The sequence below is a fragment of the Cryptotermes secundus genome, unplaced genomic scaffold, assembly GCF_002891405.2.
Source record: "Cryptotermes secundus unplaced genomic scaffold, Csec_1.0 scaffold381, whole genome shotgun sequence".
Lineage (NCBI taxonomy): Eukaryota > Metazoa > Arthropoda > Insecta > Blattodea > Kalotermitidae > Cryptotermes > Cryptotermes secundus.
Window position 1 is genome coordinate 509,062 of NW_019731574.1, and position 17,613 is coordinate 526,674.

The 17,613-nt window shown below is 37.9% G+C and overlaps 1 protein-coding gene and 1 long non-coding RNA gene across 3 annotated transcripts in view; one reads left to right on the top strand and one right to left on the bottom strand.

The window, feature by feature from the left end:
* The window catches only part of LOC117282537, a 400,895-nt gene that overhangs the window by 54,124 nt on the left and 329,158 nt on the right, over positions 1-17,613 (top strand). The window lies entirely within an intron of this gene.
* The window catches only part of LOC111867128, a 236,624-nt gene continuing 225,612 nt past the window's right edge, over positions 6,602-17,613 (bottom strand). The window contains exons 4-5 of one of the 2 annotated variants that reach the window (XM_033752561.1): positions 9,218-9,275; positions 6,602-6,829 (exon numbers count right to left, since the gene is read on the bottom strand). In XM_033752561.1, coding sequence (XP_033608452.1) covers positions 6,699-6,829; positions 9,218-9,275 — 189 coding nt within the window. In that variant the 3' untranslated portion in view covers positions 6,602-6,698. Of the gene's footprint in view, positions 6,830-7,096; positions 7,196-9,217; positions 9,276-17,613 lie in introns of those variants that run through there. The other variant, XM_023856665.2, reaches the window with a different exon arrangement.

Below are 17,613 nucleotides of genomic sequence, written 5' to 3' on the forward strand. Positions count from 1 at the left end.
TCTGTGCCTATCAGAAGTGCATTTCTGCAAAATGTTGCAATTCGTATCAGGCTGTACTGAGGCAGCAGAAACCTGAATAGTCTTCCAGCTTCTCTGCACTATAATGAAATATAAAATGTTCCTCTACAGCCGTGAAAAATACAGTTCTGGACATTTTTGGAGATGTCTATCAGACTGTAATGAGGCAGAGAGAGAATAAACAGTTTATCAACCTCTCTTCATGTACAATAAGACACAGCACGTTAATATACAGTAACGACAAAATTTCTTGAGGTTCTTAGGCTCTTAGTCCGAAAGCACATATGTCTGATCGTGCTGACTTAGTGAACTGCCAGAAGTGTGAGTGTATACACCTACATTTTATATAATTCTTCATTATTCGGAGACCCCAGGACTTCGAGGTCCTTATTCTGGGAAATCATATATTAAGTAGTATCCGACTGTCAGAATCTCTTAAGAAACGAAAGTAAGCGACTGCTGATATACTGAATATTTTGAGTTGGGCCCTTGTTATGTTGAGAGAACATGTCCCGTGTCAATTCAGAAAGCGATTCACTGAGATATTCCATTACAGAGTGAGAAAGCATACAATTCTCGAATTACTATTGAGGTTAATAGATATATATCATGTACCCAGGACGGTCCTTCGCTTTAGAATATATTCATTTGTATATACAAAACTATTTAATAAATGTGAGGCGAAGATCCACAAGAAGTAGCTTGAGTCTGACAAAATAAACACATGATTAATTTATTCTTTGATATAACTGAATTCATGGAATAGATGTGTCATAATTGTCGTTACGTCAAATATCTTCGATGTAACTTAGAATATAAATGTCGTTGAAAGAAAACAAAACACATCCTAGTGTGATAAAATTGTAACTGTGTTATTCCTCAATAGTAATAAATTTAAAAGATTTTATTTTGTATTAATTCAGTAGAGGTATATTATTAATTCATAAGACGAATATTAAAATTTGCATGTTAGAAACTGCAACAATATTGAATCTTAGTCATTCTGACAGAATTATATCGTTAAAATATTCTTCACCAATCAAAATGTGTTGAAATGGTTTCATTGAATGCCCAGTTGTCTTTCTCTTCTGCTTGTGTAGTTTTTGCATACAGTAAACAGTTTTTGTGATATAGTTTATACAACGGAAACAACAGAATTACACAGATAATTATGGTAACTAGACTATTACACAATGTAGCTAAGTGTTAATCAAAATACGCACACATCGCTTCTGATAACCGTCCGTGGTACGAATTAGACGCAAACGCATACAGTAATATTGGTAGAACATAATACAGATAAATGATGGAGTGGTTTAAAAACAAGTGAAGTCATGTTAAGGGGGGAAGACATTTTCAGGAGATTAATGGTGAATGGGTGAGGGTGAATTAGGAACAAATTCGCTTTATCTTAAAATAAACTTTACTAAATTAAAATTTAACCTTTTTCTAAGTGGGATAATTAATCTATACTTAGAAATGTTTTTGTTGTCATTTAGAATATGTCTCATTAAATGTAAACTTTGGGTTATTTCACTGCATTTTTTTTTGTAATTTCCAGTGTTTTTTTTAATTTCTTTTCCTCAGTAAAATGTACAAATCTATATACTCTTATTTTGCTATTCGGACTTTAAGCTTGAATAAAGGGCACGCATAACCTTCCAGTTAAACTGTTTTACTGAAAAGAAAGAGTTCAAATGGAAGGAAATACTTAATATTTTAAAGGTATGTTCGTATTTATGTTAAGTGTAATTAATATATTGTGCACAAAATTTCACGCTAAAAACTATAGTCAACACTAGAAATATGCTTGAGACCAGAGGGTCTATATACGGACATCTTTCGCGGGAAGGTGGGTATGGGCGAGTCTCTTACAACATCTTATACATAATGTGGCCCGTAACAATATTATGCACCATTATACAGGGTGATTCATTCGGAATAAGCCGAATTAAATCACACAATAATCTACCGATGAAAACGCAATTTGTGCCGGTACATACCCTTGTAGACGTGGAGATAATTTGGTTATAAAAGATGGCGAAATAAGATTTCTTGCCCCTGGAAACACAGGCCGACACGTCACTCGGTTTTTATGTATACTCATATTATTCCGACACGTAACATGTGCAATTACAGATTCATGAAAATGGCACTAACTGATCAGGCAGTCACTGAGTCAGTGTTGTAACGCACACAGTGCTTTCAGGTTTTATTTTCATCGGTAAAATTTGTGTGATTTATATTTATTAAATAGGACATCGTCCGAATAAATATCTCTGTATTTCCTGTCACTTCTATTTGTGATATGGATGACAAAAGCAGCATGGTTTTACCGTAAGAGCCTTTTCAAGAATCTAAACTTGCATTCTGGCCACTTTACATGAAAAGTGATATTATAATGCGTACCTCGACAAATCGTTTAACCACAGGTCCGAGTGTATAATAAAAACAGATACTAACTGTACAGTATTCACCAAAGAAATCAGTTATTATTTACTGGTTCTTCACATCAGTCATTTTGAAAATCCACTTGTACTGCTCCGCGTGGTGTTCTTATGCGCAGAATTTATCAGACATTTCTCCTTTCGCCCCCTGAATTTTATGGTATACATTTTAACCAGAACGTATATATCGCTTGCTCGTTTGAAATATAATTAATTTGTTCTGAACATATTGTATTTTATTTTACCATTTTAGAGTGACTAAAATATATAACCGTGAAATATTACATATTTTATTATGTTAACATTATTAATTTCATATAGTTTAACAATTATTGTTCCGAACTCATTATTATTATTATTATTATTATTATTATTATTATTATTATTTATAACGTGAATCTGAAAGGTTATAACTCTTATTTATTGGGCGTACCTAAATGCTTAAGTTGGATTGATCACGGAAATAAATTACTATTATAATTGCTTAACATATTATTCGGAATAATTAACCCTGAACTGAATTATCATTAATATAAAGTCAATATTAATGCATTATTTTGAACGTTAAAATAACATCGTATGCATAGCGCTGTTCTATGGGAGATGTTATACACTGTTCATGTAAAAAGACCCTGCATTTTTAACATTTCTATAAAATTTCACAACGTACCCATAATGGATGTTAATTACAATATAGATTTACACTATCAAATTTCCGATCACTGCACGAACGGTAGGAAACAGTTGTTTTCCTCAGTCACTAACCACACTGCATGTTGGAAAAGAGGTCCATACCAAACAACTTAACACAATGTTTCCAAATCTACATAATGATATACTTAATTTTTAAGAATAAGCATATAAATACATTTAACATTTACATAAACTTACACATTAATTATTTTATTCTCATAAATCCTAATATTACTTGCGTTCTTTATATTGTGTAATAATTTTATGCATTTATATATAGATGCGGAATATATATGTTTAATAATAAAAAGCAGGATAAATATTTACCCGAAGTTTCCTTAGAACGCTAGATATTAGAAATTACCATCTTCATCTTAAAAGATTTTTGTAATATTAGAATATGAACAGTTCCTTCCACTCGCTGCAAAATTTTAAAATGAAAACCAAAATGAAATTATTAAAGCAACATTTTGTATCCACAAATAATCTCTGTTTCCCATTGTTATCTGTAAAATACGCCAGCAGTTTCAAAAAAAAAATTAATGCATAAAGTCTCCAGTTTCGTTATGATGTGTTCTGTTACTGTTATAATGACGTGCTCTTACTAACTGCGGAAGCTCAGTTGCACGCGGTTTGCACACCGCTGAAATTAGGTACATCGTATTGTGTGGTGAGCAGATTGGAAATGACTTCTTGTTTAAGTGCGTAAGAAGCTATCGGATTGTTGTTAATTCAGACATGAAACGAATAAAAAAATATTCTCATGTTCATAATATACAAGTGTAAATAATTGTTAACTCAGTTAAGAAGGAGTTTCAGGCCTTACGACGAGCTGATCACTCGCCCAAAGAGTCCTACCGTGAGTGTAAGATCTAGTAAACCGTGGTGAAACGGAGAGTTTCATGGAGGTAGGCCTAGGCCCAAATTGTGGCTGTAGCGCCACAGGAAAAAAGGAGTTTCACTAAATCTTACACAGAAAAATAATAGTGCTGGATTAACTGGAGAGTTTATTTTTTTGCATATACTGTTCTTTTTTATATGACATCTCCCTTTGTTCTGTTTCCTATTTGTTGACATATTATGGACACATTTTGTTGCACAGTAATTAAACTATATATTGAACATACATTGATATGCTGACGTGATTATCAGTTATACTTATTTTTATAAAATGTAATTAATTCCTATTATAACAAGAATTACCGTATTTACGCATGTATAGGCCGCAGCACAATTTTCAGACAAATTATAGAAAAAATAATTTTCTTGGAATATTATTTCAGGAGTAGAAAACCCTGTATTACTAATTATGAATATAATTTTTTTAAAATGAAGTGTTATTTCGAATATTTCGAACATAAGCCGCACCCCAGTTTTCCTCTTGAATTTTTGGCAAAAAATGTGCGGCCTATACATGCGTAAATACGGTATGTGACACAAATAAAATTATAACAGTATATTATACATTAAAATATATGTATGTTATTCTGTATAACCAGGCAAAGCGAAATACGATTGTGGTGAGATTTAGAAGTATCAAGTATGATTTGCGTGTACTGGCAGTACGACATGAATTCTAGCTGGGGAAACATCGTGTCTCAAAACGTAGCGTTTGGGGTTTAAATGACGAGTCCGGTTTACAGTGTTGTCAGATTTTGTAACATGGAGAATAAAGATGGTTTTAGAGTCCCTCTACCCAAAGCATTTTAAATTCAAGTCCTTATTCTCTCTGTTTCTAAAGTAATTTAGTGATTCTTTGATTCGGTTTTGGTACGATACTGACTGTACCAGTTTCATTCTTCACGTCCATCCTACCGCCACCATTCCATATAGGTTGAACGCTCTGCCAGATTATAACAAACATATAAAAGTAAGCACGAAACTGAATTTTTAAAATGAAAATATATTCGAGTCATAGAGTTTCGTTTTGTGTGCAACCACTGCCTACCTGTGTGAAGATATTTCTGTCACAGGCCTTTATAGCCTGGAAGTAGATTTCCCTCGGGAATATCTTCTCCTGAGTTTCCTGACAGAACGTAACCTCCATTGTTGTTTAGTGGTAACAAACTACACGTAAACAATTGACTTGCTGTGAAGGTGGTAACAGAACTTATACATGAAAATATGAAGAAATTGTAACACCATTATTTTAATTACCATCCTTATGTAAACAGTGTCCACTTCTTTCCTTACAAATAAATAATATGGATATATTGTGCGAGAAATACATCCACATGCTTTATGAATTAAATTGTACGTTAAATTAAAAAGTTTAATGTATTTAAAAATGTCCACTTGGGGTGGATGCCCAACATCCAAATATTTTAATTCTTGAAAGATAGCCGCTTTCTGGGATGTGGCGCCGTGTAGAAATTGTGTTAACCGACGTTTCGGAGGAACGTATTGCCTCCATCTTCAGGGTAGAAGACAAGAAGAAACCCGCGAGCGAACCAGCGGAGCAGGTGCAACAGACTGAATCCAGTCGAGCAAACACAGCTGTATAAGAGAAGGAGAGAAGGAGTGTGGCTACATAGGGGAATAGTAGAGAGGGAGAGGGGAAGGGTCTGGTGGAATGGCCAGCAGGTAGTGGGCCAGAGCTGGTATTGTGTATGTGTTAGGGGGAGAGAAGGGATTTCTTCTTGTCTTCTACCCTGAAGATGAAGGCGATACGTTCCTCCGAAACGTCGGTTAATACACTTTATACACGGCGCCACATCCCAGATGACGGCTTTCTTCATAGTCACCGCCGTGGAAACCTCAAATCTTACGTTTTAAATCTTGTTTTGTTATTTTAAATATGATTTTGTCACGGCTGTTTTACTTTCATTCGAGATCTGCCATTTATCGATTTTTAGTACAGTAAATTGCTGATTTTTTGTTCTGACACGAATATTTTGCCTTGAAATTCTAGGTTCACTTACACGCCAAGATAATGAACATATTAAATGTGCTTATGTCTTTCGCCTTTGAGATAGTATTGGGGGTAATTTCAAATTCTCCGCTCAATGTGAAGGTAACACGAACTGAATGATAGTCGTCCATCTTGCGTTCGTATTGTGTGATAAATTCTCTTTGTAATTCAACTAATCAAAATTCATGCATACTTAATACGACATAAATAGAATTATTTTTTGTATATTACGACCTGTTGTTCTTAAATTATAAGCATTAAATCTGTAAAATATAATATTTCACCACGATAACCAAATTGTGCACAATTTAATATAGGAATTAGTTCAGACGTCTAAGAAGGAACTCCCATTCATAAGCACATTCATATGAAAAATGGCATCCCGAATCATGATTCAATATGCCGTTCATTTCAAGATTTATGTAAAATTTTCAAAGACTTTGAATCATATATAATCGACTGTGTTAAAAAAAATGCTTGCTTTGTTATGAAATAGGCACCACCGTAACGAGAAATTTAATCTTCTGCCGTGTTCTTCCTTTTGAGATAAATGTTTATGTAGGATAAATTTAGTATTATTTTATTTTTCAGATGGAAAACAGGAAGTAGTTTTGTTTACCGGTTTATTATTAGAATGACGCTATTTGTCGGAGCGTAACCAAGGCAACGGAAGATAACCATGCGGCCAGCGACAGTGCGTGATTTTCGCTGGCGTTGCAACCGTCTTCGTCACAGCAGAAAATCTTTGTCCCCCAAGTCTCTGAAATCAGAAACAAACAAGAGCCCGTCGTTATCTGAATCTTTCTTTGTCCCCCAAGTCTCTGAAATCAGAAGCAAACAAGAGCCCGTCGTTATCTGAATCTTTCTTTGTCCCCCAAGTCTCTGAAATCAGAAGCAAACAAGAGCCCGTCGTTATCTGAATCTTTCTTTGTCCCCCAAGTCTCTGAAATCAGAAGCAAACAAGAGCTCGTCGTTATCTGAATCTTTCTTTGTCCCCCAAGTCTCTGAAATCAGAAGCAAACAAGAGCCCGTCGTTATCTGAATCTTTCTTTGTCCCCCAAGTCTCTGAAATCAGAAGCAAACAAGAGCCCGTCGTTATCTGAATCTTTCTTTGTCCCCCAAGTCTCTGAAATCAGAAGCAAACAAGAGCCCGTCGTTATCTGAATCTTTCGACAAATTTTATGTCGGATGAATGAAATGTGTATATTTTGTTATATTTTAAAAAGTACGATTTAACCCCCCACCAGTTAATGAATAACTTATGTAGGTATTATAATTAATATTGTGTATTTATATTTTTGGCATGTACTGTCTTCGCTCCTTGGAAACCGGGATCATAGGTTCGAATCCCACTCAAAGCATGGATGTTTAGTTTGTGTGTGTGCGTTTTTCTGTGTTTGTGTACAGGTAGAGGCCTTGCGACGAGCTGATCACCCGCCCAAGGAGTCCTACCGAATGTGTAAGATCTAGAAAAATCCAGGTGAACAGAGAAGTTCATGGAGGTAGGCCTAGACCCACAGGAGCTGTAGTGCCAAGGGGAAAAATATTTTTATTACTGTTGTCCAGTAAAACAATTTGAACCAAGTTCTTATTTTTAATTTTTAAGTGTTGATATCCCCAAGGGTAAAGATGTAGGGCGTGAAGCTGACCACTCCCCTCCAATTAGTGCCGAGATCAAGAAAATATGGACCTATACATTCACTCCCCCATACGTCTTTATGGTCTAGTGCTTAATTAGTTAAGCATAGAGACAACTTTACTTTAAGTGCTGATTATCAGATACTTGATATTATAACATGTCGAATGAAACTGTCTTTCATGGGAACCATGGTGGAATATCACAGAACATAATAATGCAGGATCTGTCATCGGAATATCTACGTAGTCAAAGAGTTTAAACATTTTAGTAAAGGAAACTCGGCTCTCAGTTTTCAAGCAAAATAAGAATAATTATGGCCGTTTTTGAAGTCAGAATGTGATTTTCAAAAATGTGATAGTCTTAATCAACCTCTAACAGAAATGAGTACAAGGAATTAATTAAATAATTTTCCTGGGGAGTAAAGCGCGGCCGGCGCGTAAGGCTGGCAGCCTTACCGCCATCTTTGAGCCGATTGTCTAGTTAATGTGGCAGCCTCGACGTTTCAAAACCCTATGGGCCTCCACGGCCTGTTACAGAAATAGCTTTTTTTTTCTTACTTTTTTTTTACTGATAGAATTAATAGTTATATTTTGGATGGGGAATGTTTTTGTATATCATAATGTTTTTCTTAAATATACATTTAAATGGGCCTAGAATAAGAACATTGGGAATTAGGGACTGTTGTTATAACCAAGGCGAATCAGATTGGGGCTTAATTAGTTCAAGATATTCTGGAATGTGCCGCCTTCAGTTCAGTGATCGTACAAAGTTAGAAGTAACGATTTTTTTGTAGAGCCAAAATTCTTTCTGATTGCATTTTGTTTTTGTAATTCATTAATTATAAAGTGTCCTATCGTGTTGTTTATAAGACATCAAGTTCAAAATTTCGTGAAAATAACTAAATTAAATTTTCAAGACGATGTAAATATTTATAATTGTTTGATATATTTTGGATGGAATTAAAAAATGTTCTATTACCGAAATGAAATTAGACACAATTGTAACGGATCAGTTATATTAATTTCATTGTTAAAATATTCCTTGTACTATCGCCACTGAACTACTACTATTCCGTCTAACACTACTACTACTGTTACTGTTTGCACCATCGTGGCTAAATAAATATGCTTCCTATACGAAGTCCATTTTGGGGGGGGCAAAAGCACAGACTGCATTACCGACTGAGGCATAGATACATTCAATTGTCATTTATTACTGTTATTGTCTTGTCGTATTCATAAGTTCTATCAACTATGATCGCTGATGAACATAGTATGTAACGAAAGAAGAGAATATCTGTTTTTTACATGCAGATCCTGTGGCTACTTTGAAAAATAAAATAGGTTCTGGGCCTGCGTGAATAGGTAGCATTGAAAGAATTAGTTTCTTACACTTTTCATGTTTACAAAGCGAAAAACTAATTGTGGAAAAAGGAAGTGAAAAGAATGCAAAACCTTTACGTATTTTCATATCGTTTTTCTTGTTGCCCTTGGTAACCATTAGACTTACCCTTCTCTACGCACTTGTCTATGCATTCTCGAACAACGCTGCCCTCACTCACAAATTTCTGTAAAGAAAGAAATTAAAAACCTTTAATTACCATTCATCTCTTTCCTTTCTAATATAATTTTCTGTGGGTAAGGAGCGCCATCGCGTCTCTAAAACGTAGGACAATTACTAATGCCATATTTTATTTATTTATTTCTGTCTAAATAGTATCCATTTTTTTGAGTGGATTCATCTGGCTCGGAATTGTATCCAATGTCCGACACTTATAAACACTGAAATGAAAGTGGGAATTACTACTTTCTTGTCACATCCTTTAGTTAGGTACGTATTTTCCGACGTTTCTGAGGAACCTCGCACATCCATCTCCACGGTAGAAGAGGCTGCAAGTTTCTCCGAAACTCCGGGGCAGATATCTTCCAAATTATACGACATCTGATCCAACGATAAAAAATCTTTATAGTCACTTCCGTGAGAACCTCAGATATTACAATACCAAAACTTCGGATTTCATGAAACGGAGATTTTTGTATGAAAAGTCCAACTGGTATAAAACTGACCAGTTTAACGAAGAGAACTAGGCAACCGAGGCTTCATATAACTTTTACTTGATGGAAGAATTTATTTATGTACACCGTACGCGAAGCTTCATTTTAAATAACTGGTACCGAAGTTGTAAACTTTTTATGTTTTTAAGCTACTGGATATAATATATTTTTATATACTTGTTAATGAGCTCCAGAAGGAAAGGGCCCACTGGGAAGATCAAGGCGTAGTTGGGTGGACAACATTAAAATGGATCTTAGGGAGATAGGATGGAATGGTATAAATTGGATCGATCTGGCTCAGAATAGGGACCGGTGGAGGGTGGAGGGCTCTTGTGTACACGGTAATGAACCTTCGGGTTCCATAAAATGCTGGGAAATTCTTGAGTAGCTGCAGAATTGGTGGCTCCTGAAGAAGTGCTCAGCTCCGTGAGTGAGTAAGTAAGTATCTTTTTTATTGCTAGTGGGGCCTAAGGGACTAAGTCCCTTGTACGGCGGCCACTTCTGGCCTATTTTACCAGTCCCAGATGATAGGTGAGGGTGATTGTGGAGCAATTGGTGGAATTAAGATTGGCAGGGGAAACCGAAGTACTTGGAGAAAACCTGCCCCATCGCCACTTTGTCCACCACAAATTCCACTTAACCAGACCCGAGATCGAACCCGGGCCGCCGCGGTGGGAAGCCAGCGACTAACCGCTTGAGCTATGGCGCGGCCCCTAGTAAGTAAGTAAGTAAGTAAGTAAGTAATTGAGCTATAAATTTGTACCGGAACAGTGAGAGTAACAGGGGCAGTGTTAAGTTTTGGTCGGTAGTGAAACATATCTTTTTGTGTGTCCTGTGCTGGAATAGTTTCCGTTATTCGTGGTGTTGTACGGTGCGTGAGTTTTCTCGAATGTTTACTTCAGCTGCTACATGTCTAATGAAGCTCTGTGTGGACGCGGGGGTCCAATTATAGAAACTGCCACACCCATTCACAGATATCCGCTGTATGGATGGTACTGGTAGGAATTTGGTCTTTTGTTAGTACAATCTGCATGTGACTAGCATTCTGTCCATGTGTTACATATTTGTCTTATATACAGGGTGATTCTAAATTTTGTCGGGGTCTTCGTGGTCTATAATTTTCAAACCGAAAAAAATTAAACCGTTTCCATTAACAATTTTCTCATTGGTTTTGTAAAATCGTATTCAGAATTTTAATATAAAATTCTAATTGATTTTAATTAATTATTTTTATTTTATTTTTAAGTGTATTGCAGGGCGTGGTTTTAGCGCATATGGGAACAGTGTTGCAGTTTTCGATACATTGAGACACCTGAAGATTGCCATCTCTGGCCGAAACATGTGTGCTAAATGGTGTAATTGGAGAAATAAAAAAAAGAACAATTGTTTCATTATTGACGGACTGTGATATACATAGACGTTACTTAAAGTCTTGCAGCAGGATGCTGAAATACAAAATTTATATTCACTTCTCTGTCATGCGTGCTACATTCCCTGCCCATGTCATCCTCCTCAGTTTGATCATTACAGTAATATTTGGCGTGGAGTACAAATTATGAAGCTACTCATTATGTAGTTTTCTCCAACGTCCCGCCTCTTTCTTCCTGTTGAGTCCTGGTATTCTCCTCAGCATCCTGTTTTCAGACAACCTCAGTTCAATTTCCTTCTTTATTGTAAGACGTCAAGAGCTTAGATTCTAATTTCATGTATTGTCTCTTTCTGATTTAAATTCCAAACAGTCCAATAATAAAAAAAAACATGTCTACTTCCGAGGAAGCCAAGTATTCTTGTACAAAATAAGCCATGGATCATAGTTGTTTAATTTTAAGTCCCCTAGATCCTTCATTTTTCTGTCACGTGAGCTTTATAGATCCAGTTAATCAGTGTCGCATATTATGCAGCAAAAGGTACAGCTGAAATAAGTGGGTTAGATTAGAAAAGAGCTATCAGTCTTGTATGGCAGTAGGTGGGTGGAACGGGGCCATGTAGGAGCAGGCGTAAGTTAGTTCAGGAGGTTTGAAACACCTTTTGAGCCTTCCAAAAGCTGAAGCATCCTATTGGAAGCTTTCTGAAGTTAGTGGCGCGCAAAAACCTTTCAAAAGATTTCCTAGCCATATTTTCCAACAGAAAGAAACAGATGTAAGTGGGAGGAAGGGACGGACAGTGTTTGTACGGTGGTGAAAGCTGTTGCTAATCCTATTTCACAGGCAGAAGAGGAGAGAGAAGGGGAATCATGTTGGCTTCTGTGGTTATCAGGGCTTCTAGATGCTAATCATGTATTGAACTGGCTTTGGTACTAAAATTTCCTTTGTGTGTTGCCGCATAATCTCCATCTTCAACCTAGGCTCCGAAAGACGTCTCAAGCATGCTACATTGCTTAGCTCTGTGCCGTGTAGCTTTATGCCACTGAATTCTGTGCGTTCATGATGATACTTTTCCTCTGTGGTCTAGTGTTCAGAGTTCCTGGCTACAGATCCAGAGGTCCTGGGTTCGATTCCCGGCACTACCAGTTTTTTTGATAAGTGATGGGTCTGGAACAGTGTCCACTCAGCCTCATGATAACCGAGGAGCTATTTAAAGGGAATAGCGGCTCCGGTCTATAAAACCGAGATTAACGGCCGTGGGGATCCGTTGCGCCGACCACGCGACACCCTCTATCCACAAAAGTTGGCACTAACTTCGCCGACAAGTGGCGGTCGCTCGATCGGTATAGTTCGCTTGCAGTGTACAGGCCACGGAGTTTTTTCTTACATAATTTTTAGTCGTAGTATATAAAACAAGGAAAAATAATTACGCCCTCTGGAGGCATAGATGTCAGTCTGTCTGTGACTTGGTATGAATTGGACAGCCCTTACTTTTCTTTCACGTGATTTCACATTAAGTATTTCACTGAGTTGTGGAATTTTGATTTTAAACCACGTTGATATGTAACAAAGCGTACGTTACATGATCTTCAATCAACGTCTAGTACCGAACAGCGGGTTCATATAGAGGTGATGCTCTGGATTTGTATCCGAGAGGTGTCCGTTTCGAATCTCAGCAAGAATACCCATTATCCCAATTAAGAGTTTAGTGGTTTTCCTCAGCCACTGCATGAACATTCTTGGATAATTTCTCGATTAGGTCACGGCCTCTTCCTTCCAAATCCTTTCCGCTTCATCACTTATCTGACACTATATAATCCTGATATTGGCAGTGTCGTTAAATAACCAACCAAACGATAATAAAGAGTTCTAGCTCCTGGGGTATACTAATGCCATTTAGTACGTTGAAAGTCAACCGACATTTCGGAGGCGAAATATTCGTCCGAAACGTCGGTTGACTTACGTCCAACTGCATGGCGTTATATCCCAGAAGGTAGAACTCTTCACAGCTACAGCTGCGAGTACCTCAGACCGCACAAAAGATAAACATGTTTGGTGAAATTCGATGTGGGATGTGTTTGCGAAACATCACGTGGTAATTTTCATTTTTAGTAATATTGACCGATTAAAATTCCATAGCAGGCCGTCAATGGATATTTCGTTACGTCCCGAAAATCGTTCCATACATTTTGTTCATAATTATGCTGTTGAAATATGAATTTTAACAATTGTATCTAATACAGTTTACAGACTGACAAGAACGCAGTTGCGGTTTTGTGTTCTTCGTTATGGCGTACCCTGTTTCCAGCTTTGTTGTGTACAGGTTAGTCTGTATGGTAATAGTTGCTGGTAATTCTCTAATCTTTGGGGTAATGTACTACTTCAGTGGCAATTACCATAAGATTGTGCGCTTCTGAAATGAGCTGAGCCTTCCTGTAAGCCAGAATCTGTAGTTGGGAGTTAAAATGGAAATAGTTCTAAGCAGATCACATTAAGCGCACGCGTATATGGAACACACGAATAGCGGATATAAGACTCGTGATCCCCACATACTCTATGTGAAGAAGGATTCATTTACGACGGTCAAGCTTGTCTAATGTTCCTACAATTTGAATTGAGTCTGCTTACATTAATTTGATTTATTCTTTAATTGACAACATTTTGAACCGTTTTCACTGCTCGAACACTGGGATCATGGGTTCGAATCCCACTTGAGGCAAGGATATCTGCGTGTAGGTATCGGTCCTGTAACGGGCTCATCCCCTGTCCAAGGAGTCCTACCGAATGTGTATAGATTAACAAGCTGAAAAAGCGGCCAACATCCACAAGGACTGTAGATAGATAGATAGATTCCCCCCCCTTCGCACTACAGCCCCAATGGGCCTAGGCGTACCTCCATGAACTTCTCCGTTCACTTCGGTTTTTCTAGATCTTACACATTCGGTAGGACTTCTTGGGCGGGTGATCAGCTCGCCGCAAGGCCTCTACCTGTACACAAACACAGAAAAACGCACACACACAAACTAAACATCCATGCCCTGAGTTGGATTCGAACCCACGGTCCCGGTTTCCAAGCGAGCGAAGACAGTACAAGCCTTAGACCGCTCGGCTACCGTGACCGGCAGTGCATAAGAATAATATATAAGAATTCAGTTCGTACCTCACAGGAAACAGATCCGAACCCACGATCCCGGCTTCCAAGCGAGCGAAGAAAGTACAAGCCTTAGACCGCTCGGCTACTGTGACCGGTGATAGATAGATTAGATACTTGTAGATATATAGAACTATATGCAAAACCAGCTTCAAATTACATTTTACCAACGGAATACAATGATGATTCACAGAATAAACTGTGATTTTCTCCGTAACCAGTGTTTTAATAATTTTCTTTGTAATTTAGACGGAATGTTTCCTGTTTCCCTGAACCGTAACAGTCCGTGAAGGCCCATAGGGTTGTGAGATGTTGAGGTTCCCACATTTTCTAGACAATCTCCACACAGATGACGATAAGATTATCAGCCCTACGCGCCGGCCTCCTTTTACGCCCCAGGAAGGTTCCTGGTACTCATTTCTGTTAGAGGCTGAGTCGACCCCAGGGCCATAGTGCGGCTGGAGGGATTAGGTAAATTGAAAAAGAATCCACCTCATCAGGACTCCAACCCGCTTACTTCCGGCTTGTAGCATCGTGCTTCAACCAACTGTACTACCGCATACCTCCTATGTGAATATTATTTTTAATATTATATTGGATGGGTTTCAGGCTCCAGAGATTTAATCTTAAGAGTGTTCACACACTTCATCTCCCCCTATTACATAATTTAATCAGATTTGTTCGTAAGAAGATAACGTTAGTGTCTTCCGAAGTGGCCAGAAGACCTAAAAACTGAGGGACGCGTCGATGAAAGTGACCCACTCAAGCCACTGAAATGTACAGTTGTTAACTAATTGTACACAAGACAGCAAATTGACTAAAACATTGTATTATCTGATTGTCAATAAAGGAGATTAAAAAAAAGTGTCTTCCGTGACATGACGCCGTGTATTCTGATGCAAATGTACCCTAAAACTAGGAGCTGCGTGTTCTTCTGAAACGTCGACAAATATTTACCGCACTACAACGTATCACCGGCGCGGGTTGCCGTAGCGGTAACCCACAAAGTTCATAGCCGGGAGTTGTTTGATTCGGTTCCATCCCGGGACACCTGCTTACCCAGACTGATTTTTTTCGTGATTTTCCTCTGTGTTTCTAAGCAAATATCGGAATACTACCACGATTAGGTCAAAAACAATTTCCTCAAAATAATTTCAAATTCATTGTTTTTCGACCATTCGACCATTGAACATATGTAATATAATTACTAACAAGATCACAAAATTAACCAGAAACAAATATAGATCATCATATCAGAGAAGTTAGTAATTTTCATGTTTACCTTAGTGAGATCCTCAAATCTCTCATAGCAAGAGGTTATTTGCCTAGCAGAATCATTGCTTTGTTTTTTTTTATATGTTGTGTCATGTAGCACGAATGGGGCAGACGAGGAATGCGTATAGGATACTGGTGGCAGGGCCAGAAGGAAAGAGACCACAGGGAAGACCAAGGCGTATAGGTGGGTGGATAATATTAGAATGGATCTTAGAGAGATAGGATGGGATGATATGGATTAGATAGATCTGGCTCAGGATAGGGACCATTGGGGGGCTCTTGTTAACACGGTGATGAACCTTCGGGTACCATAAAAGGCTGGGAAATTCTTGAGTAGCTGCAGAATTTGCGGCTTCTCAAGAAGGGCTCAGCTCAATGAGTAAGTAAGTAAGTAAGTTGTGTGACGACATACTATCGAGACTATGTAGTGCTGGTTGCCACCTTTCTAAGTACATATGTCACGTGGTAACGCTTGCACAGCCCCTTGAGGGAGATGAAAATATTTGGCACTTCACATAAAGTGAAGAAATTGAGAGCCTGTGCTTGTGCTGGTATACAAGGGCACTACTGTTTCTCCTAACTTCACGGCTTATGGCTCAAAGAAATCGCCTCCTTCTCTTTCTCACTTCAACTTCTTACTTACGTCTCCTTTTCCGCCAGCATTTTCGGATCATCTTCGCGAGCTATTGATCTGTCATGTGACTGTTCGGAAACAAATATGTTTAGGGGAATAGTTACCTAAATCGTACCACAAACGCGCATGGGAAAATAACTCTAAGCGTAATGCCAGGTCCGTATCACCTCCAAACATTCGCATGTTTCACAAGCACGTATATGCAAATATGAGAACATGCGCAAATGTTTTATGTTTTGCTTAAGCTACGCTTGTCATATCTTCAAAGCGCAGTCCAGAGGGTTGTAAGTGAGGGGAGAAATCCCTTTTGGGAACAAGACCTGAATAAGCCCACAAGCTTATTTCAAGAGACAACAATAAATGTAAGCTGTCTACACATTATCGCTGTTCATGTAATGAAGTGGATTATTGTGGAATAAATTTGTGAACATATGACATAGGGGAATAGTGAATACATCTTAACAATATTCACGTTACATTTTCTTTAAAAACGATAGATTTCTGCTGTTTTGTTGTTTTATATGACGTAATGTTGGCTCTTAGGTATTTATCGGCTTTTCGGAGTAGCGTTCTGCTGTCATGCTCAGGGTAAAATACATTCCTACGAATCGTTTTTAAAAATATAGCAAACTACATGGCGTCATATCCCATAAGACACAAATCTTCATACTTACAGTTATAAGTATCTCAGATCTCATGTACGTAATAAGTCATCGTGAGTAATGGACAGGATATGTCCTAATTAATATCGAATTTATTTGGGTTCTACAAGGAATTTTAAAAATCCTTGCAAGAAGTGCAATTTATATATTGTCAATTTACTGCTCTACTTAATACCTATATGAAATGCAGATAACTGCGGTTATTGCTTATACTTACTTACTTACTTATGGAGCTGCGCCCTTCTTGAGGAGAAGCCAAATCTGCAGCTGCTCAAGAATTTCCCAGAATTTTATGGAACCCGAAGGTTCATTACCGTGTTCACAAGAACCCTCCACTGGTCTCTATCCTAAGCCAGATCAATCCGACTCATACCATCCCATCCTATCTCCCCAAGATCCATCTTAATATTGTCCACCCACCTACGCCTTGGGCTTCCCAGTGGTCTCTTTCCTTCTGGATTATATTTATTACAAATAAATAACGAAACTGCCTGAACGGATTGGTCCAGGAGGTAACGCTCTCGACTCATACTCGGAAGGTACTTGGTTCGAATCTCAGCCAGGGCACCGGCTATACTGACTGAGGTTTCTAGTGATTTTTTCAGTTTCCTTATGCAAATTCTAGGATAGTACCTCGATTTTGTCTAAGATCATTTCCTTTCAAATCCTTTCCAATTCATTCACCATCCTACCGTTCAGCGCTATATATTTTTGCTACTGAGAGATTCGTGAAGTAACCCACCGTCCCGCCCTAAACCCCTGAGC